Below are 22,912 nucleotides of genomic sequence, written 5' to 3'. Positions count from 1 at the left end.
AGCAATTAATCTTCCAATTTCTGATAATTACTTGACGTGAGTTTTGGGATGCAACTCAGAGGTGAGTGCACAGTAATGTTGTGGAGCACTCCCAAAGGACACCTGTTGGACTTCAAGGTTGAGGCATCTTGGGGGGGAGGAGCAAAGGCTGCCCTATGTTGAGGTGCCTTTGGGGAGGGGACAAATGTTGCCCTGCAGTTGAGGCAACTTTCGGGGGAGGTGCCCTGCGGTTGAAGGTAATGCACAATCATGTGCCGGATGGATGGGAGTGGGCAAGGGTGTGTAAGGAAGGTAGAGTGAAGAAGGTCAATTTAGATGATTAGTAACTGAATTTATTGTACTTTTATTATATTTATTATAACTATTTCAAATATAGTGTAGTTTTTGATTTTTGGATTTGTTTTAAACTGTGAACCTTGAATTTCATTCTTATAATGAATAACTGGGGTTTTCAGATTCTAAAAAAATTGCAGCTCTCTACACAATGCAGTAGTTGGCAATCACATTTGCCAATGGAACTGGCTACATTTCAAAAGTAATCTATTGGCTGTAAAGTGATTTTGGGGCATCCTGAGTACATGAAAGTTGTTACATATATAGAAATTTATTTTTTACTTTATCTTTTTTCTCTGTATTCCTAACCTCATAATTCCACTTCTCCATTTTTGTTTAAAAGGGAATTGTGAACTGTCAGCTAGGTGGTGAAAATCTGTCACTTAGCAATGTTTCTCAGTTATTTCCTGTTTCTTTATTCTATGGGTGAAATCATTCCAGATTTGTACTAAGTGTGGAAAAAGGCGGGAAAAAAAGGATGTTTTACGCCCCCCCCCCCCCCAGCTGCAATGGCGGCTTTTCGCTCTATATTATCCTAATCCCGCCTCATTAATTACGCCATTTTGATAGCGGGCGTGCTGTCATTCACCCACCACGCCATCACCTCACCACTTCATCATCCTGGGCGCCATATTTAAAGTGCATCTGTGTGCACAACTCTCAGTGCTTCCAGCCCAGGGCTGCTGCACAGAAGACATGGCCCCAAAAGACAAGAAGTCTGCAGATCCCCAGTTTAAAGACACGTCCTTCGAGCGCCTTTTGGATGCAGCGGAGGCCCGCTGAGATATCCTCTATCCCTGCTTTAGGTGAAGACCGGCAAGCAAAGTCAACAATCCAGTATGGCAGTGGTGGTCAGTGTCAATGCCCTGTAAAAAATTAAAGCCACCCAGTGCCAAAACAGGATGATGGTCTCATCCGTTCCACCAGGGTAAGTCACTCTTCTCATAACTCTCAACTCACACACCCTCAAACCCATCACACATCCACAGGGATCTCACACCTTAAGGGACAGTGCCATTAGGGCAGAATCATCCGAGCCTGTTGGCGGTGAGCGTGCTGGGTGGTGTGAGTGGACAATATGGTGAGAAGGCCAAAAATCAGTTTCACGATGACATGAAACCAGTTTGCAATCGCCCGCTCAGCCAGTCAGATATCGGGAACCTCATTGTAATACATCAGCATATCATTATTAGGCCAGCCCACTGGAAGCAGCCACCCCCAATCCCGCTGGATCGCCCACCCTACCCTTACATCAGGACCATGAAGCCTGGTGACCTAGCTGTATGCCTTGTGGTGCACAAAGAGCGAAGACAATGGAGAAGAGAGCGACTGAGGTCCTGACTGCGGAGGGGGAGGAGCAGCAACCTCAGGAAGAAGGGGCAGCTGGGGGTCCTGCACACACCACTGAAGAGCCACAGCGAGCTGTTGCCAGTCGGCGCCTAGTGACACCCAGGTTCTATAGATGCTGCCTTTCATTCCTGCAGGTGACCAAGAAGACTGAGCATGTCTAGTAAACAGGTTGGTCACATCTGCAGGATTTGTCACCTCGTGGACATGAAGGGCATCTGCTGCCAGTGGCCATGAAAGTGACAGCCACGATCAAATTTTACCCCAGTGCATCCTTCAGGACTCCACAGGTGACCTCTGTGGGATATCACAAGCAGCCATCCATAAATGTATCCATGAAGTCACGGATGCCACCTTCGCGAAGGCACTCAACTTTGTGCATTTCGCCCAGGACCAGGACAGTCAGGATGCAAGGGCAATTGGGTTTGTTTATATCACAGGTTTCCCACTGGTTCAGGGTGCCATTGAATGCACTCATATGGTGCTCAGATCTCCCTTGCAACACATGGTCGACTATGTCAGCCACAAGGGATTCCATTCACTGAATGTGCAGTTGGTGTGTGACCACCACAAGCACATCCTGCAGGTGTGCGCATGGTTCTTCCAGGGAGTGTGCATGACTCCTACATTCTCAGTCGGTCACAGATCCCTAACATCTTTCAGGGTCCAAAGAGGTTGCAGGGGTGGCTCCTCGGGTACAAAGGCTACCTGCAGAGGACGTGGCTGATGACACCTGTGCGGTGGACTCAGACTGCAGCAGAGCGGCAGTATAATAAGGCTCGTGCTGCAACTCGCAACTTGGTGGAGCAAACCATCGGGATGCTGAAGATGAGGTTCTGGTGCCTGGATCGGTCTGGTGGAGCCCTGCAATTTGGTCCACAAAGGGTGTCACACATCATTGTCATCTGCTTCGCCCTTTACAACCTGGCACTGCAACAGGGAGAGGAGGTGGTTGAGGCAGAGATGCAGGAGCTGGAGGTCTCCTCTGATGCAGAGGATGTCAACAGTGATGAAAATGAGGAAGTTCTCAAAGGCAACGATGACAGCGATGAGGCCTTCGCACTGGCCAGATGAGGTAGGCATGCTCAGAAGGCCCTCATAGCTGCTAGATTTGTGGAGGATGATGATGACCTGCAGTGAAGAGACGCCATAGACCTTCACATTGTATCTATGAACATCCGACTCCAGTCTGGCTTATGGCAGCACACATACCCTCTGTGATAATGCTCCTGTCATGGAGATGCAGTGGAGGTCCTAATAGTCGCTCCATTGCAGGAGAATGATGACGATATGCAGTGAGGACACTCCATAGATCTTCACATAGCCTCTGAGAATGTTTGGCTCCTGTCTGGCAGAGGGCAGTTCACTTGCACTCCGTGATCAGGGCCATATCATAGAGATGTAGCCATGAAATTTTAGAAGCATCTGATCCTTTGCCCACCTTCAGCACTTGAGCCCTTCAGGAGAACAGTGTCACTGGTACAGATGCTAAAGAGATGGGGGCCAGCCCTACCTTAAAGGTGCTGGGAGCACAGAGAGAATGAGGGAACTCTGTGATGCCTGCCCATGACATTCTGGCAGCAATGACCAGCACCATCAAGGCGCAGGCATCAGTAATATCTCCAGGGAATATGAGGCCAGACCATCACTTTGGTTTGAAGACTACACAAAGCACAGAGAAGAGGCCCTGGACTGAGACACCTGCCTTTATCTTGTGCAGAAATGTTTCACATCTGAGTGACATTAATGCTGTTCATCAGAGTAAGGAGCCATAGGCAGGGAGACATTCTTGGGAATTTATTTACGATTGTGAACATTATGTACAAGTGATTAACACCCGTGCCTGGGTTATGCTTCCTGACTGGGCTCAGGTAGAGCTCATTCCTGCCTGAGTGAGAGCTGTTGCAGTCTGCTGGCTCTGGCTGCTGCTTTTTCTGTGTTGCTACTGTTACTACTTTGGAGTTTTTGGTTGCTCACCTTCACCCGGAAGAAGACGACCACTGCTCATATGGAGGAGAAAAGGAGCTCGGGGAGTTGGATTTTTCCTTTCCAGGGACCGCTATAACCTGCTGCTACAAACCTGCTGCTGCAGGGTGGGGCCTTGCGAGGCCTGAAGAGCCTGGGAGTGGGAGTCTGGAGATAGCTGGAGGCGAGAGGGCACAACTCCAGCCAGATGGGGAGGATTTTTGCTGTGCCAGAGGTGGGTGCCTGGGGAAGAAAAGAACTGTAACTGATTGATTGCCTGCAGGGAGGGAGGGAACACCTGCTTTCTTCAGGAGGAAGGGTAGTGGCTGACTGAGCTTTAAAAGGGGAAAATAAGACCTGCAACCCATCCCGTCCTCCCTTGTCTCCCCTGGGCTAGCCAGTGCTGCCCAGAGCCAGTTGCACCCAAGGATACCTACCGTCGCTCCTGAACTGTGCCTGGGCAGTGCTAGCTCCTCCGCCTGCAGCAGAACATCGGACCCCCCCACCACAACATTGGCCATCCTCCAGAACTTTGGCACCTCTCCTGTGGCTGAAGAGGTACTGAAAATTATTGCCAGCGCCCCTGCTATTTCCTCCCTTGCCTCATCCAACAGCCTGGGATACGTTTCATCCAGGTCTAGAGATTTATTTACTTTTAAGCCTGCAAGACCACTTAGAACCTCCACCCTTTCTATGCTAATTTCTCTAATTATATCACAGTCCTTCTGCCTGATTTCCATACCAACATCGTCCCTTTTACTTGTGAACACCAACACAAAGTATTTGTTTAGAACCCAACCTACGTCTTCCACCTCCACACACAAATTACCACTATGGTCCTTAATGGGCCCTACTCTTTCCCTAGTTATCCTATTATTAATATACTTGCATAATAACTTTGGATTTCCCTTTATTTTACCTGCCAATGTTTCTTCATGCCCCCTTTTTGCTCTGCTAATTTCCTTTTTAAGTTCCCCCCTACACATTCTATACTCCTCTAGGGCTTCCGCTGTTTTGAGCCCTTGGTATCTGCCATAAGCCTCCCTTTTTCTCTTTATCTAATCCTGTATATCCCTCGACATCCAGGGTTCCCTGGATTTGTTGGTCCCACCCTTCGTCTTTACTGGAATATGTTGGCCCTGTACTCTCCCTATTTCCTTCTTGAATGAGTCCTACTGCTCTGACACAAATTTACCTAAAAGTAGCTGCTCCTAGTCCACTCTGGCCAAATAATATCTGATCTTATTAAAATCGGCCTTCCCTCAATTTAGAACTCTGATTTCTGGCCCAAGCTTGTCCTTTTCCATAACAACCTTTAATCTAACAGAGTTATGATCACTATCTGCAAAATGCTCCCCCACTGATATCTCTACTGCTTGCCCTGCTTTATTCCTAAAATTAAATCCAGGACCACCCCCTCTCTTGTTGGACCTTCCATGTACTGACTTAAAAAGCCCTCCTGGATGCATTTCAAGAATTCCGCTCCCTCTAAACCTATCACACTATGACTAACCCAGTTAATGTTGGGTAAGTTGAAATCCTCCACTATTACTACCCTATTATTTTTACACTTTCTGAAATTTGCTTACATATCTGCTCTTCTATTTCTCTCTGACTGTTTGGGAGCCTATAGTACACTCCCAGCAATGTGATTGCTCCTTTTTTGTTTTTAAGTTTTACCCATATGGTTTCATTTGAGGAGCCTTCTAAGATGTCATCCCTCCTTACTGCTGTAATTGATTCCTTGATCAATATTGCAATATCCCCTCCTCTTTTACCTCCTTCCCTGTCTCACCTGAAGACCCTATTACCTGGAATATTGCGCTGCCAATCCTGCCCCTTTCTCAACTATGTCTCTGTGACAACAATGACATCATACTTTCAAGAGTTAATTTGTGCCCTCTATTCCTCTGCCTTATTCATCAGACTTTCTGCATTAAACTAAATATCATCCAACCTTGCCACACTCCCTTGTGCCTTAACTGGCCTATAATATTTATGCCTTCCAGATTCACTTGCTCTCTCTTCTAATTTTGGCTGTGCATCTCCCACTGCTGAACCTCCTCTCAGGATCCCATCTCCCTGCCAAGTTAGTTTAAACCCTCCCCAACCACACTAGCAAGCCTCCCCACATGGTTGTTGGTCCCATTCCGGTTCAAGTGCAACCTGGTCACCTGATCCAGGTCCCACCGCCCCCCGGAATGGTCCCAATGCCCCAGAAATCTAAAGCCCTCCCTCCTGCCACGTATTCATCTGGACTATCCTCCTATTTCTATACTCATTCACACGTGGCACCAGAAGTAATCCAGAGATTATTAACTTTGAGGCCCTGTTTTTTAATTTGTTTCCTAGCTCCCTAAATTCTGCTTGCAGGACCTCATCCCTTTTTCTACCTATGTCATTGGTACTGAAATGCACCACGATCTCTGTCTGTTTGCCTTCCACCTTTTGAATGCCCTGCAGCCGTTCAGTGACATTCTTGACCCTGGCACCAGGAAAGCAACATGCCATCCTGGAGTCACATCTACAGCCACAGAAATGCCCGCCTGTTCCCCTTACTATCGAGTCTCCCACCACTATTGCTCTTCCCCTCTTTTTCCTCCTCCCCCACCCCATGCAGCTGAGCCACTCACAGTGCCATGAGCATGGCTGCACTCCCCAGAGGAACAGTCACTCTCACCAGTTTCCAGCACAGAAAAACGGTTCTTGAGCGAGATGCACCTTGGGGATTTCCTGACTACCTGCTTGACACCTTTCTTCTGACTGATGGCCACCCATTCCCTCTCTGTCTTCACTTCTGTTAGCTGTGGGGTGGCCACAACATAAAACGTGCTATCTATTTAACTCTCAGCCTTGCAGATGCACCTCAGTGCCTCCATCTGCCGCTCAAGCTCTGAAACTTGGAGCTCAAGTAGCTGCAGCTGGTGGCACCTTCTGCAAACGTGGTCGATCAGGGCACAAGGGGCATCTAGGACTTCCCACATGTTGCAGGCAGTACGTAACACGGGACTGAGCTGCCCCGCCATGCCTCTAATTGAAAATTAACCCTTACTTTAGGTTAAATACAGTAAAAAAAACATTAAATTATTTATGTACTTTAAATAAAAACTAGAATCCTTACCATTCCTTAGTGTAATCTATTTTAAACCGGAGAAAAACACTTACCCAGTACTCACCAATCAGCTCTCCCCTTTTGCTGACATCACTTTTTGAAGCTTCCCCACACTTGTGCTGGTTCTGATTTCTCCGCCGCTCTGTTGCGCTGTCTTGCGATGTCACTCTTGTTATTTTCAACAAGAACTGACTGCAGGACACTCTTCCCAGACTGCTTTATTGTGATGCTGACTGTGGGATGCTCTTCTCAGGCTGCTTCACCATGATGCTGACTGCAGGTTGCTCTTCCCAGGCTGCTTCACTGCGATGCTGACTGCAGGACACTCTTCCCAGACTGCTTCACCATGATGCTGACTGTGGGATGCTCTTCTCAGACAGCTTCACTGCGATACTGACTGCGGTACACTCTTCCCATACTACTTCACCGTGATGCTAACTGCAGGACACTCTTAAATACTTATTCTCCTTTGCCCAAATCTTCAGCTCCCTGAGGCAGCTCTGTGCATGCACAAAATTCCACAATCGCCCTCCTCCTTTGCAGCACTGAGCCTTTCACCGCATCTTTCACGTTGGCTGGCTTTTAATTAGCCAGCCAGTGTGAAATCACTGTCGGAGCCCGATCGCAGTCTGCGGTCCATTTCATGGCCACTCCCAGGCCCGCCTGACGTGCCCGCCTGACGAAGGGAAAATCCTGCCCATGAGGAAGCAAGATGCCAGCATCGCCTGACCTGAAGTCAAGATGGAATGTAATATAGGTGGAGACTCAGGATAATGGACCCCACCCATTCTACTTCTGATATTTACCCCAAAAAATATAGGCATTCTTGGGGCTGGAAAACTGAACTTTATTAAAGCGTTCTTTGTAATCTAGGAATCAGTCATGGTTAAAAATAAGCCACAACATTCAGCTACGTAAAAATACAATAACTTCAGATAGAAGAAGATGTTAACCTTTTTGAGTAAGCTCTTGTATGATATAATTATGCAAGGTGCACAGTGCTATAAACAGATGACCTGAAGCTACGTCAGTTGTTGTTGAGTATTGTAGAAGTTTTCTCATCTTCTCTTCAGGTGTTTTACAGGCCATGATTTTGGAATACATTTCGTTGGTGAGGCCGTTCCCCATCATTCGGTCTGCAAGTTCATCAACATTTTTCACTTTCTGAACGAGATTTGACCAGTTGTGTATCAGAAATGATTTCTTGTCTGTTGTTGCAAAAAATGGAGACAAACAAAAGAATGTAGAATTTAACACCATGCCTAAATGTAAGACTTTTGGAGACATTTTTAAAATAAAATTTAAAATTTGATTTGACAATGTGTGAATCTATTGACAAGCAGTTGGAAAATGATGACACCTTATTTTGTGCGATTGGAAAGTTTCCAATTAAGGTGTCATCATTTTCCAACTTCCCAACAATAGAATCTCAAAAATGAATTGAGAGAAGGAACTTCAGCTATTCTTTTCTAAACACTTTGGAAAAAGCGCTCAATACATCCTAGCTCAAAAATGTTTTTAATTGCAGAGGAAGCTGGAGTATTATGGGTTAATAGAATAGTTATGCTAATAAGTTAGTGATGTGTATCATGATGCAACAGCAACATCAGCAGTCATGTGCTTGAGACTGTGGAGCAGATGGAACAGTCTGTACCCATGAGAGACATATGGAAGCCTATCTTGTATATAGTGTAAATAAAGCAGTGTGCAGTAACTACCCAAGTCGGACCAGAATTACTTACATAAGATAGATAAGATCAATGATGCAACCAACATACAAAACAGGGGCAACAGATGCTGCCAGACCTGCTGAGCTTTTCCAGCATTTTCTGCTTTTATTTCAGACTTCCAGTGTCCATAGTATTTTGCTTTTGCTTTTTAATTTGGATCAGTAACACCGTCCTGTGAGAACCAAGAACCAAACCAATGGATTTTTAAAAGCAGCAAGTTCTGTGTCAGTTAGAGTACTCAAATTAACTGAAGTTTAGGGCTAACCAGTGCAGTATATTGACATCTTAGTTTTCTTTCTTGAACTCGAGCGATAAAAGTTCAGAAAAAGCCCTTTCTAACCACAATGGAAGACATTTTTTGCAAACATTCAACTAGGATGCACTGTAATGCCATTTTCTGGACTGTCAGCAATATAGCAGCTGTTTGGGATTCTGTGCCAGCAACCTAGCTGCTTGCACTAGTCCTATACTGTATTCCGAATGGGACAATTCCAGGAGAAGTGTGTGCAAATGGGCAATGAATGTAGCACTGTATTAGGATAATGAGCACACCATCCCATTATAGCCCTTCATCATGATGCAATGAGCTGCTCAGGGTTAAAAAGGTTAGGTGTGCCGCATAATCAATATATAGATTATTGTGGTAGATCAATAGTAATCGCAGCACATTGCCAATTTCTTGCAGCTAGTTCGGTGCCATTTTGGCAAGTTGAAGCAACCTATAATATTTATTTCATCACATAAATTTTATTTACGTTCTTCATCATCCTGCCCTCAAGCTCCAAGTTTAGGACAATATATAAAGCCTCATCACTGGCTTACCTAGGCTGAATTTCATCCCTCGCCTGCATCCCCAGCCAGACCATGGTCTTAAATACTAACCACAGTATCTAAATGAATACTTTTTACTGCCCAGCATGAGGTCTCAACCACTTTCTCCTAGAGATAAAAGTTAGGAGTCTCCTTTGTAATTGTGTATTAAAATTAAACAGTCAGGCCGACTGTTATCTCACCTGCCTGAACTGGACTTACCACCACCCCCCCCACCCCCCACACACACACACACACACACACACACACACTCCCCTACCCCGCCATTTGTTATTGGGCTATGTGGCAAGAATAAATAAATGAGTCAACCAAAAATTCCCCAACTTCTAGACTCCAACCAGCTCCAACTCAGTTGGTTCAGTACCTCAGCAAAAAGTTTACAAGATGTCATAGCTACAGCAGATATTACACGAATTGGGAAAATACAGACAACTCTTGAAGTGTTGAAGATGTAATATGGGATCATCTGAAACACTACATAATAGAGTTGTAAATCAATATAAATGTACAGAATAGCTTTTTAATATCTGTTACACTGCATATAGAGAATGTGTCCTTTATGTAGGGTACTTGGATGTATTCCTGGAGATTTGATCACATGACCTCCTGCAGCCAACCACCCTGTCCAGTCAAACATCCTTTTGTTCCCATTGCCAGTATTTCTATACTAAGAATCAAAAGCATTCAAAGAAAATTAAAATACCACCCACATTTTTTGAACACCGTATGAATTTTCTCCTGGCTTGGTCACTGCAGTGTCTGTGAGATTAACCTTTGACTCCTGGGGACTTCAAGATAACCCTGGAGGATCAGCAACCCTTATGTTATGTTCTTCTGTATCTGACATATGCTATCTACTTTTAATTAACAGTAAAATTAATTACCTGTCACTCTGTCCTCTAACTCTTTGACACTTATTTCCTTTGTGGAACCTGCGAACAAGATATCATACAGGTTAAGTATTAAATTATTTCAGCATTCAAGTCATACAATTTATTTAGAAAGTTTCCTTACATTTCAGGCCTATATTAACCCATTATTTCATAATGTATAATGTTAGTCTCAAAACATTTTGAGTTTGTAACAGTCTTCATTTATTGCTAATGCATAAAGAGAAAGGATATCAGATTGTAAAAGTGCAAACATTATTTGGATATAGTTTTAGAGAGCTACATTTTCTTTATTTAAAATGAAAATGTTTAAATTCTAAATATATATTACTCTACATTTCTATTGCAGTAGCTGCAAACAAAATCAACACTAGGGACTGGGTTTCATTTTCTGCATTGAATTTTTCACTCATTTGGTTGTTCAGGGTCCATAAATTAATCTTTAATTCCCAACGAGTGCAAAACAATCAAGCTTTACCATGGAACACCAGAAGAATACTGGAGAGTTTGGAATACATATACCCAGCTGTCCTTTCCCACTCACAATATTTTACCGCCATAAACTGGTTGGAGACATTAGATTACACAAGTTAAATTGATTATATATTATGGTCAATTCATCAGCAGTTAAGAGGTCATAAGTATTAAAAATGAAAGCTAATGTTACTGCGGAGAAGCCTGGTTATTGCATTTTTACATTGCATGGGTGGTCCTAATTTATTTTCCTTCTGTTTAATTTTAGCTGAGCTGTAATCGGGTTCATTTGTAATGATGATTCCTGGCAATGTGCACTATTTTGATTGCAATGGAACCTATAAACAATCTATCCAAACATTTTGAAAGGGAACCCGATCAGAACATCAAAACAGATAAATCTTGCCTTTCATGTGGATAAAAAATGTTACAAGCAAGAGATTACCAAAGTAATGCCATAATGCAGAACACAGCAAAAGTAAATAATTACAGACAATCACTTATAAGGCAGAGTACAGCTTCCTGTTAATTATTTACCTAAAGGCAGATTGTTTCCCACACTCTTGTTATTCCTGGGTGAGTTGAAATTTACAGGCATGCTGACACTTGAGGTACTTGAGATGTGATGAGTTTGGATTATGGGACACACCATAAAGGAACCTCCACTAACATGAACATTAGCAGAAATGATCTGTCGACCGCTGAGATCAGCACCTGAAGGAACTTCATAAAAGATTGAGAAAATTGTAAATAGAACTTATTTTTAGTCATTCTTCACTTTTATTGCAATGAAAGGGCAAATATTTTAACTAGTAGCATAATGGTTAAACAACAAACATATTTAAGTATTTAAACCTGCTTTTACCTGCTTCTATTTCTCATTTAACGCAGCCCCTCAGTGACATCATTCGAACATATTAGGAGGTATTTTGCTGAAAGCGTGCCAATCCAGCCTTGCAGCGAATTCCACGTTGGGAACCCAGAAGAGCTGGTGGCAGGATGTTGGGCACAATCTTCCCAGAGACCGGAGATTAAAAAGCCATCTCCGGGGGTGTCTCCCTAATTAGAGATGGCGGTTGGGCACCAGACACAGGAGGGCCAATCAAAGCAATCAAAGGGGAGAGTGGCCAGCAACCCCAATAAGAATAGTGTGCGCTGTTTAGGTGAATGGAAATACAATATGGAGGCATGAGTATTTATACTGGAATCTGCAGACAAATCCTAATGCCTGGAACTATCAGGTGGATCCATTAGCAGGAGAAAAACTTCCACTCGGAAACATTTGACTGCGGATGTGTTAAACGAAACTTATATGTTCATTTAAAGATCACTTTGAATATTCATTTCATTGCACTCCAACATCCCGCTGTGCTCTTGCCTACTTTGAGATGACAAAGCTGCAGACACAGTGGGGGTCTGGTGCAGTTCCAGGAAACTGCCATTGCCCTAAGAAAATGCCAGTTCTAAAATAGCCTTAATTAACTGCCTACTGTTTTTGGTCAGGTAGCCATCATCACCAAGAAGCCACCACCAGACAAATCGCTAGGAGGTGGCAACGTGCCCTCTTCACAAAATTTCCAGCAAGCCTTTCTCCAATGGCATCTCTGACTTCCCAGGGAAATTCCACCCACTCTGTCCACTCACACATGTACACTGATGTCACCCAGCTCTACCTCACTACCACTTCCCTCAGACCCTCCATTGTCCCTAAATTGCCAGGCTGCTTGTCCAACATCCAATACTGGATGAGTCAAAATTTCCTCCAATTAAATATTGGGGATACTGAACACACTCTTTTTTGGTCCCCACCAAAGATTTCATTTCCATGCCATCACCTCCCTATTTCTTCTTGACAACTACCTGAAGTTGAACCAGACTGGTCACAAACTTAGTGTCATATTGACCCCAAGGTGAGCTTCTGACCACATATCCACGCAGTCACTAAGACTGACTATATTTACCTCTACAACATTACCCGATCCTGCCCCTGCGTCAGCTCATCTGCTACTAATACAATGCCTTTGTTACCTCTAGATTTAACAATATTCCAACACACTGCTGGCCAGCCTCCCAGTTTCAACCCTCCACCTACTTGGTGTCATCCAAAACTCTGCTGCCCGTGTCCTAACTCACCAAACCTTGTTCATCCATCAACTATGTGCTCACTGACCTAAACTGACTCCTGGCTAAGCAATGTCTTAACATTAAAATTCTCATCAGAGTTTTCACATCCCTCCATGACCTCGCCTCTCCCTATTTCTGTAATTTCCTCCAGTATCACAACCTTTCAAGATATCTACAGCCATTTAACTCTGATCTCTTGAACATGAGTGGCCATGCCTTCAGTTATCAAGGCCCTAAACTCAGGAGTCCCCTCCCAACACCTTTCTGCCTCCCTACTTCTCTTTCTTCCTTTATGATTCTCCATAAAAGCTACCTCTTTTTCCAAGCTTTAGGTCACATGCCTTAATCTCTCCTTACATGGTTTGGTGTCATATTTTGTTTCATAACTCTCCTGTGAAGCACCATGGGAAGTTTTATATGTTAAAAGCACTTTATAAATACAAATTGTGTTGTGGTCAGTGCAACAGAGTTCTAGTCCATTCAGATATTAAATACTAATTGTAAATATCTGTTAATGTATTTTTTCTGTTTTGCATCTGAACTAGTGTGCAAGATAAAAAAAAAATAGCAATAACATCAATATACTCACATCCTTTCAATTTTTTTTAGAATGTTTTGTGGCATACTTCATTAAGGAATTCTGTTGTATTTTTTGTGGGCGTATAAATTTATCAACTGTGTTTAAAGGAGACTGCCTTGAAGTTGGAATGTTGGTAAATGTAAGTATTAATCATGTTTTAACACTCTAGAGCTCTGTGTGAATGCGTTATTTGTTTTAGCTACCACATCCTGAATACTGAGGTGATGGTATGAATAATAAAATTAGAGCTACTGTAGTGGGAATTCACACAACAATTCAGCAATGATCATCTTTTAAGCTTTTAGAGATCAGTGTGGGTTTTACCTTATAGGAGAGGAAGCCCCTGTGATTAATGCAGCATAAGTGCATAAGGCTTTGCTTTTAATATACAAAGCTTAAGAACAGAATGCAAGGTGTTCATACTGATGTAGAATGCCTTTCTTATACTCTGACTATTTTCAGTCAATAGTGCATCTGCTCAAAAACTTAATACTGGAATAAGGGCCTGCATTGCATGAGGGTCCATTTTATTTCGTGTAAACAATTAATTTAAAACTCTAAGTAAGCAAACACAAGGTAGACGTTAAGTTGGTGGGTAGTCCAATGGGAAGTGAGATGCAAAAGCTGGCTACTTCCAAATTATTTTTAGGAGGGGAGGAAATTCACTGAATACAGCCAAATTCGATTTAGTTATGAGTTGGCTCCATTTTAAATGAAGGACCTCCACATTTTGAGCATTCTTGCCATTTTTAAGAGTCTATTTTAAGCTTCTTTGTATATGTATTTAGATATGGAAACCTTCAAATTTACAATTTATTCTTTAACATCAAGAGCCTTATCATACACAAGGCAATATGATTTTCATTACATTTTGAGCAGATGCTAGGTTCATGGTGGAGGTACATTCAACCAGCAAGTGAACACTTGTGAAGCAAAGCGTCTCTGGATTAGTACACCACCGATGGCAATTAGTCGCCAGTCAATCACAGCACAGGACAAAAGGTAACCTTTGGACAATAGTAGGAAATACCCCAGGGTTCATCAGCAGGAAAGGAAGCCTAAAATGGGACTATATTGATAGTAATCCATCAAGCAGCAGGCACATGGGCAGGGAATATTTACCAAATCCCACTAATTAACATAAGAAGTATATATTCTGTTCCAGCAGGCAGACTATAATCCAGGTAATTGAGACGAATACTCTGCTGGGTCCAACCCTTCACAGTAGTAGGGAATTGCTATGCTACTTAACTAATTAACCTGTTTCATAATTTATTAAGTCTCTGAGCTAAACAGGCTGTCTAAATGTTAGTGTAATAAAATCAAATAAACAACTAGAACTATAAAGAATTGTAGGAATATTCATAGAATGACAACTGTACTTATATTGGTTTTAAATGAAAGCACATTACAGTTGAAGTCGAACATGCAAAAATTTAGCAAATATTAGATCATAGTTGGCAGAATTTACCTTGCTCTCTACTTGAAAGCCATTCTATTAGATTTGGGTAAGTCTCCTTAACGTTATCTTTCTGCAGAGCACGGATGAATGACTCACAGGATGAATTGCCTTTTCCAATTACAATATCAAGAAGATTTATGATTCTTTTCTCAGGATCATTCTCTGCCTTCAGCTTTTGATACTCTCGCTGAGCAATTAGCATATTCTCTTGCACAACTTGCAGAATAAAATCTGGATCATGGGTTAAACATGCAACAAGATTGAGTTTTGATCGTCGAATATCCTCCATGTCGGTTGCCTATAGCTGGAACAAGAGCATTGATTAGAGTATTAGATATTTGCAATGTTTTAGCAATGCTCTAGATTGGCAAATACATCAGTAGATTCAGATAAACTTTGAAAGCAGAGCAATGGTGCACACTTCAGTTTCCATAGTATGCACCTAAAACAGTCAATGTGTTTATTAAATACTTCTTTAAAAAATTGCTGAATAAAGCACTGATTTTTGAATAGGAAGGAAAACTATAAAGTAAAGGACAATGGCGTTCAAATATTCCATGGAATACAACAGTTTCGGCACCCTGGTTTAGTGAGTTAGGGAAAGTCCTAAGTAAAAAGTATAAACTGTGAAAGGATTAGGTTGCATAGTAATTGGTTCCATTTTCTTTTGTACAGTGAGAACTGGTTGCAAGATGCAAGGATGATTGGAAAACGGTCACTGCAAATGGCGGCTCTGTGGGATGGTGTTTGGGGTGGGAATTGCCTGTCAGCAGACAGCTGGCAGGGTGGTTTAGATCCTGAAATTTACCGGCCTTTCTTCACTCACAGTCCCAGGTCCCAAAATTGTCAGATTTTTCATGCTTACTTTTCTCTCTGCTATTCTGCCGTGACCATTTACACCTGCAGCTTCTGCTTCTAATTCTACTTCAGTTGGTGTTGAAATCACAGACTAATATCTGTTTTCTGCCAAAATGTATATGGGTTGTGCTAGCTAAACAAGGCATGACCTGCTGAAATGATGTCCAGAAGGAAAAAACAGTTTGGACCAGTACTCTTATTTCCCAATTTTTACTGTTTTATCATTCTGAGTAGTGAAAACTTTTTAATGGAAATAATCTAAAGATGGGTCTTGAAGATTTCAAGTGATGGAGCTGTGACTATTCTCTTTGCCAGTTTGTTCCATTGTTTGATTGTCCTCGGGAAGAAAGATTTTGATACACTGTCTTGAAAACAAATGACCTTTGTAGTTTGTGTGGATTGCTGCCTCGTATTTTGACATTGCCAGGGGACACCACGTACTCGTTTCTGTCAGTTTCCACCAGTCCATTCTATATTTTATAGAATACGGTCACTCTATTTTTCTGCCTCCCTTTCTGTCGTGATTCCTCTTCCAAACTTTTGATCAAGGATGTGACACTGGTGCATTTCCCACTCTGATTCATGAAGTATCATGAAGCATGTCTTTGGATCACTTCAATTTTTTTCACATCTCTCCCAATATAAGGATCCCACAAACAACTTGCATATTCCAGGATTGGACAAACAAATGTTTGATAAGCTGTAACTCTGATACTTTTGTTGCAATACCAAAGATTCCTCTTCAGAAATCCAAGAACGCTGCTTGATTTGGGTGTGGTCTGCTGAATGTGGAATCCCCATTGAAGATTGTTTTTAAGATTAACCCACGTTTTGGTTTTATGCTTGTCTGATTAGAACCTCCTGCACCATCATCTGTTTTGTCACTTCATCTCCCCTGCCAACCACTCTATCATTTAATTCTTTTGCCTACTCCCCTTTTCTCTGATTCTCTACTTGCTTAAACGCTGTTCATCCCTATCTTCCAATTCTGGATACCTTTGTTTCTTACTCCACAGAAGGTGCCTGACCTGCTGTTTCCAGCATTTTCTGCTTTAATGTGTGAACATTATCTCATTTCTGTGCATGTGTAGATGTCCTATTGTGCAGATGTGCAGTTATGTCCTCCTGTGCATGTGCACTGTTGCCAGGGTGACTGTAGAGCTTGACTGCAGCAGCTTCTGTCAGTGATGTTCCCTATAGAGCCTGAGGCCAGCTGCAGACCATCTCCCCATTGGCCTTAGGCCTGTTGCTCCCTGGATCTTCATTCATGACCAGAAGGTTAGAGTGTTGCCATGCTTTAAGCAAGATTAACTGAGATTAACATTTTTTAATCATGAGAAACCCTAGATAATCAAAAATGGACTTCAAAAGCAGAAATTTCATCAGCTAAAATCCCTTTCCCCACTCTGGATTTCCTTTCAAGCAGAAGAAATAGCTTTTTCAGATTGTACAAGGCAAGAGTTTTCATTTTTTGATATGATTGGTGAAACAGGCAATAACAGGGGAACTTTGATAACTCAGCATGCGAGTTTCTTCAGACTTCTGCAAAGGGAAGTAAATATCCTTATGGAATAACCACCATAGGTCTAAATATCGATACTTCTGTGGTTAGGTGACAACTCTTTTGCAAAAATATCAACAGTACCTGTTCCCTCTTTTGACAACTAAAGCAACTTATATTTATATTACATCTTTAATGTAATGAGACATCCCAAGGGGCTTCACAGAACAAAATCTGACACCGAGCAACATAAGTGGCGGTAGGTCAGATGACCAAAAGCTGAGTTAAAGAGGTAGGTTTAAAGGAGTGTCTTAAACAAGGAAAGTAGGTAGGGAGGCAGAGGGGGGTATTCCAGAGCTTGGGGCCGATGCAACTGAAGGTCCAACTACCAATGGTGGAGAGATAAAAATCTGGTTACCAGAATTAAAGGAGCACAGATATTTCAGCTGGTTTGGGGGCTGGAGGAGATTACAAGAGATAGGGAGGAGTGAGGCTATGGAGGGATTTCATAAAAATGCCTCACTTAATTTAGGAAGAAATTAATTCTCCCTATAGCACATTGTTTCGGTGGGATCCAAGTAGATATTTTACTTTTCCCCTTCGCAATCAATCAAATCAAATACAACAAACCATGTGCCATGAGGGTTAGTAAATTTGCCTCAACTGATTTTGAATGTTTTCTAACTTTTTTTTGGCATGAAGCAAATTCGTGTTATTAGAGAGAATGGAGGCTTCATGGGTGTTGATACAGCTCAGCAGGGCCCGGAAGAGGTGTTCAGATTGTGCCAAACACTGGGACCTGGGGGAGTGCAGGCTTGGTTTTTTAAATAGACTCCTGAAGTCGTCTAGCCAGGGCTTCAGAGCATAAAGACCAGCTTAAAAAATTCGGAAGTGTCAGGCGGAAGGTTCTGACTTTGTACAGCTGGTCTGTCAGTGTTAGTGTCAATTTCATTGAGTTGCTACATGGCTGCTTCCAACCTTCAGGTAGCTTCATGGTTCCATTTTCTTTTTTTTTGAAAATCCCACCAGAAAACCACAAAGGTCAACAGCAGCACAGCAACTGTTAAGAGAATGTTCTCCATTCAAAAATGGTAAGTGAAATCCTTGCAATTTTAGGAGCAATTGGATGCTGTGTGTGTGTGTCTAGGCATGTATGTTGGAGGGATGGTTGGTGAGGGAGGTTGGGGCGTTTTAGGGGGGTGAGGGTGGGGGGTATCGCTTTTAAGGTTTAGTACCACAAAAGTAAATACTGTACACTTCTCAAAATTCTCTTTTGAATTTAAACCAGCTTATAAATAAGTGTGAATTTTTATTATAACCTAAAGTAGACACAATTCTGATGCCATGCTGTTTGATGTACCAGAGGCTTGAGAATCTTGGGTCTCATCAAAATAGATGTAAGAAACTAAAAACCGGGATTGATGCAAAACAGGGTGTTGACTCACAATCGCCCATTTTATTACTCTTGCAGTGTCTTGGAATGAAACCCTGATTTGTCACTAAGAGATTTCTAAAGAAAGATTTTACAAATCTCTACTCCATCCTAGGTTCACCCCATCCTGAACCTTCTGTTTAAAATCTAGCAGAAGGTGGTCACACTGTCGGATTAAAATTTCTCTAGGAGCGAGGACTCCTGATTACCCATTGCAACTTTGGCAAAAAAAAAATCCATTGACACCCCAGAGAAGCAACATAAAGGGCTTTTAAAGGATCTTTATAGAAACAAAATCCTATGATTTAAGGGATTCTAGAAATGATTTGTCTCAGGATTTTTCTGTCACACTCTTTTGCTGTTGGGAGTTTATTTATTTATTACATTTTCCACTTAATTTGCTTGTTTTTCTCATACCACAAACAACAATTAGAATTTTAAAAGAATACTATTTGCATATTTATTTACTACAAATGTAATGCGACATCACATGGAACCTCTGGATAGACTATAAATTCACAATGTACAACACAATTGTACGATAGTGGCTTAGTGCCAGAGAAGTCAGAATCACAAGTTTGTATTAGCTACAGAGTTGAATTGTTTTGTGAATATAGTGATTGCTTTGTATTCACTTTCCCAGCATCAGTTGATTGCTCTGTGATTGATTATCCTTAGAGTCTCAGCATTGGGCCTCCAATTTCTCCATTGCTACTGTCACTCTGCCTACTGCATGCAGGCGTAATAAAAGAAAGACAAAACCACAAGACCTGCATTTATACAGCACCTTTCAGAATGCACTGAATCACTTTACAGCCAATTAAGTACTTGTGAGTTGTAGTCACTGGAATAATGTAGGCGATGTTATCAAATGGCAGAGCAGTCAAGGGGCTGATCGGCCTACTCCTGTTCCTAATATGCACATTTGTATGTCATTATGGATGGATGAAACGAGTTGGGCTAGATGGCCTTTGTCATCCTTAATTATCTTGCGAATGGTTGGTAGAATCATGGCTGAAGTTCTGTTTATTTTGTTGCTAATGAAAGTTTATAGTGAGCAAACATTGTGGGGTGAAATTGTCCACTATATCTTGGTGCTTTTTATGAGTTTTTTGCAGTACTGAAATATTGTGATAAAGCTGTGTTGCATAGTAGATATTGAAAATATATTGTAGTGAGAAGCAGCAATCAGCAGAGTCTTTAGACTTGCTGACCAAACAAACTCATACAATTGCAAACCATTCAGTCTTTGTCCTCAGGCCTCTTAAAAGTTGTATTGTACGGAGACACCTGAGGGCTCCAATGCTTCTCATTGACTGAAGCTCTATGTTGTTCAATCATTCCACTTTGTTGTTCAGGAGTCATTTGATCTTTCTACCCTGTGAGAATACTGATAAAATAGAATCCAATTACACCCCTCATGTGAAATAATTATATTAAATAATATCATGCACCTAGGCAGGAGAAAGTTTTCTCCTTCTACATAATAGAAAAGATCTTGTGCAGTTTATCTAGGTTGCAAACATTGAATCTTTCCCCAAATATAAATTTATTGTTACCATCTCCACATGGTGCAATGTGCAGAACCGAAATCAGTGTCGTCACCTGCACAGTCTTATAAATAACTAATTAGGTATTTTCCTGTCAAATTGACAATATTGTTAAAGTGAAATCTCTACTTTCTGGTTTGTTTACTAGATGGGGTAGGATCATGTAAAGGCTGCAGACAAACTAACATTGCATTATATCATCACTGCTCTTAATTTTAATGACCCATGCTGCCTATATATCAGATGATATCTGTAACCAGATGTCAACAATGGATGTTATCATTTTACTAGGACCTTTATGTGACTGTTTGGTGGATTTATTGGCGAATCTTGAAGGGAAAGAATATCATGCAATGATTGGGAGCCAGGGTTAAAGTGGGGAGGGGGGAATACCGGGCCTGAATATTGTGCAGCAGACCCAATATAGCAGCTATGTCCTTTAGGACCCAGCCAGCGGTAGTGCAACTGAGCCATTCTTGGTGATAGACATTGAGATCCCCCACCCAGAGTACATTCTGTGCCCTTGCCAGTCTCAGTGCTTCCTCCAAGTGGTGTTCAACATGGTGGAGTATTGATTCATTAGCTTGTGAGGCAGGTGGGTGTCACCAGCAGGTTTCCTTGCCCATGTTTGGCCTGACACCATGAGATTTCATGAGGTCCAGAGTTGATGTTGAGAACTCCTAATGCAACTCACTCCTGACTATCTACTACTGTGCTGCCACCTCTGGTCGGTCTTCCTGTCAGTGGGACAGGACATACCCAGGGGTGGTGATGGTGGTGTCAGTAAGGTATGATTCAGTGACTATGAATACTTTGGGCTGTTGCTTGACTAGTCTGTGGGATAGCACTCCCAATTTTGGCACAAGCCCCCAAAGGAGGACTTTGCAGGGTTGACAGGGGTGGGTTTGCTGTGGTCATTTTTTGGTGCCTAGGTGGATGCCAGGTAATCCATCTGGTTTTGTTTATTTTTCATTCCTTTTTGTACGCATTGTTGCAGATTGATACAACTGAATAGCTTGCTAGACCATTTCAGAGGACAGTTAAGAGTCAACCACGTTTCTGTGGATCTGGAGTCACATGTAGGCCAGACTAGGTGAGGATGGCAAATTTCATTCCGTAAAGGGCATTAGTGAACCAGGTGGGTTTTTACAACAATGGTTTCGTGGTCACTATTACCAAGACTAGCTTTTTAAATTCAGATTTCCAATTCTAGCTGCCATGGTGGGGTTTGAACCCATGTCCCCAGACCACGAGCCTGGGCCACTGGATTATTAGTCCAATGACACCACCACTAAACCACCACCTCCCTTAGATCATGTAACCTCATAGCCTGGCATATCCCTCACTCTGCCATTACACCCTCAAGCTCAGTAATTTTCATGACTCCACTGATACTGAATCAGCCCATAGCCGCATGGAGCAAAACCTGGACTATATTCAGAGCTGGATTTATAAGTCTAAGTAGCAAATGCACAGGACCAGTGCCAAGTAATTACCATCTTCCCTTGATGTCCAATGGCATTACTATTGCTGAATCCCCCAGAAATGACCAACAATTTAACTGAGTCAGCCATTTCAATATTGTGGCTACAAGAGCAGGTCAGAGGCTAGGAATTCTGTGGTGAGTAACTCACCTCCTGATTCCCAAAAATGTGTCTACCATCTACAAAGCACAAGTCAAGAATGTTGGAATTCTCTGCACTTTCCTGAATGAGAGCAGCTCCAACAGCATTCAAAAGCTTGACACCGTCCAGGACAAAACAGCCTGATTGATTGGCTCCCCACTTTGAACATTCACTTCCTCCACACAGTGTCTGCAGTGTGTACCATCTACAAGCTGCACTGCAACAACCCAGCAAGGCTCCTTCAATAGCACCTTCCAACTCCACAACCTCTACCATCTAGAAGAAAGACAGCAGTTGTATGGGAGCAGTTCCACCTGCAGGTTCCCCTCCAGTCACGCGCCGCCCTGGAACTATATTGCCATTCCTTCATTGCTGCTGCATGAAAAAACCTGGAACTCCCTCTCTAACAGCATTGTGGTGTACCTACATCTTATGGACTGCAGCAGTTCACGAAGGCAGCTGGCCTGCTGGAGTTACAAATCAACAATGTTCCCACCCACCCCAGAACCTCAACACTCAAGAGCTCAAAGCACGCAATTACCATCATAATAATTAATTGCAACACATTGTGACATCTGTTCATCTTACCTTTTGCTCAAAGGATTATCACAGCAATAAATCCACTATTGTTTAGATAAGGAACCAGATAAAACAAAACAAGGCGCCTTAAAGTAGCACTCTGTTGATGTGCCCTGTTTTAAGTTTCACTTCTACCCTATTTCCTGTGTTGAAGGGGAATGTTGGGAAAGGAAGTGACAGTTATAAAAGTATGTAGCTGCCTTCACAATCGTTGAAAAGGTTCTGGTCAGATTTTCTTGTCATCTTTTATATTTAATTTTTTTCCTGTTCTAATGAAAGGTTATTTGTACTGCTGCTCTTATCTTTCTGTCGCCTGATTGTGCCTGACTTGCTGAGTGTTTCTAGTATTTTCTGCCTTTATTATACACTTTTTCATTTCTTAACAAAATATTAGATATAGGAGCAGAAATTTCAACATCGGAGCATCAGGAAATGTGGACATCTGAAGGGGTATGTTTCACATCCGAGTTGCTTGGTGCTTTGCCCTTTCCTTAACAAGAAGGTGGCACAGAGACAGGG

The 22,912-nt window shown here is 42.3% G+C and overlaps 1 protein-coding gene across 2 annotated transcripts; it reads right to left on the bottom strand.

Moving 5' to 3' along the window:
- Positions 1–7,583: 7,583 nt before the first annotated feature.
- LOC121285138 lies at positions 7,584–22,530 on the bottom strand. 2 transcript variants are annotated; one of them, XM_041201320.1, is made up of 6 exons: positions 22,403–22,530; positions 19,869–20,029; positions 14,858–15,152; positions 11,220–11,405; positions 10,203–10,250; positions 7,584–7,965 (listed from the first exon to the last, which is right to left on the bottom strand). In XM_041201320.1, exons 3-6 carry the CDS (start codon positions 15,135–15,137, stop codon positions 7,706–7,708), a joined length of 774 nt encoding a protein of 257 aa, XP_041057254.1. In that variant the 5' UTR covers positions 15,138–15,152; positions 19,869–20,029; positions 22,403–22,530; the 3' UTR covers positions 7,584–7,705. The 2 variants fall into 2 exon arrangements, with proteins under 2 accessions (XP_041057254.1, XP_041057253.1); XM_041201319.1 differs by lacking the exon at positions 19,869–20,029.
- Between the last annotated feature and the right edge of the window lie 382 nt (positions 22,531–22,912).

The sequence above is a fragment of the Carcharodon carcharias genome, chromosome 12, assembly GCF_017639515.1.
Source record: "Carcharodon carcharias isolate sCarCar2 chromosome 12, sCarCar2.pri, whole genome shotgun sequence".
Classification (NCBI taxonomy): Eukaryota; Metazoa; Chordata; class Chondrichthyes; order Lamniformes; family Lamnidae; genus Carcharodon; species Carcharodon carcharias.
The sequence above is the reverse complement of the archived record's forward strand: the minus strand, read 5'-3'. Positions and strand labels throughout refer to the sequence as shown.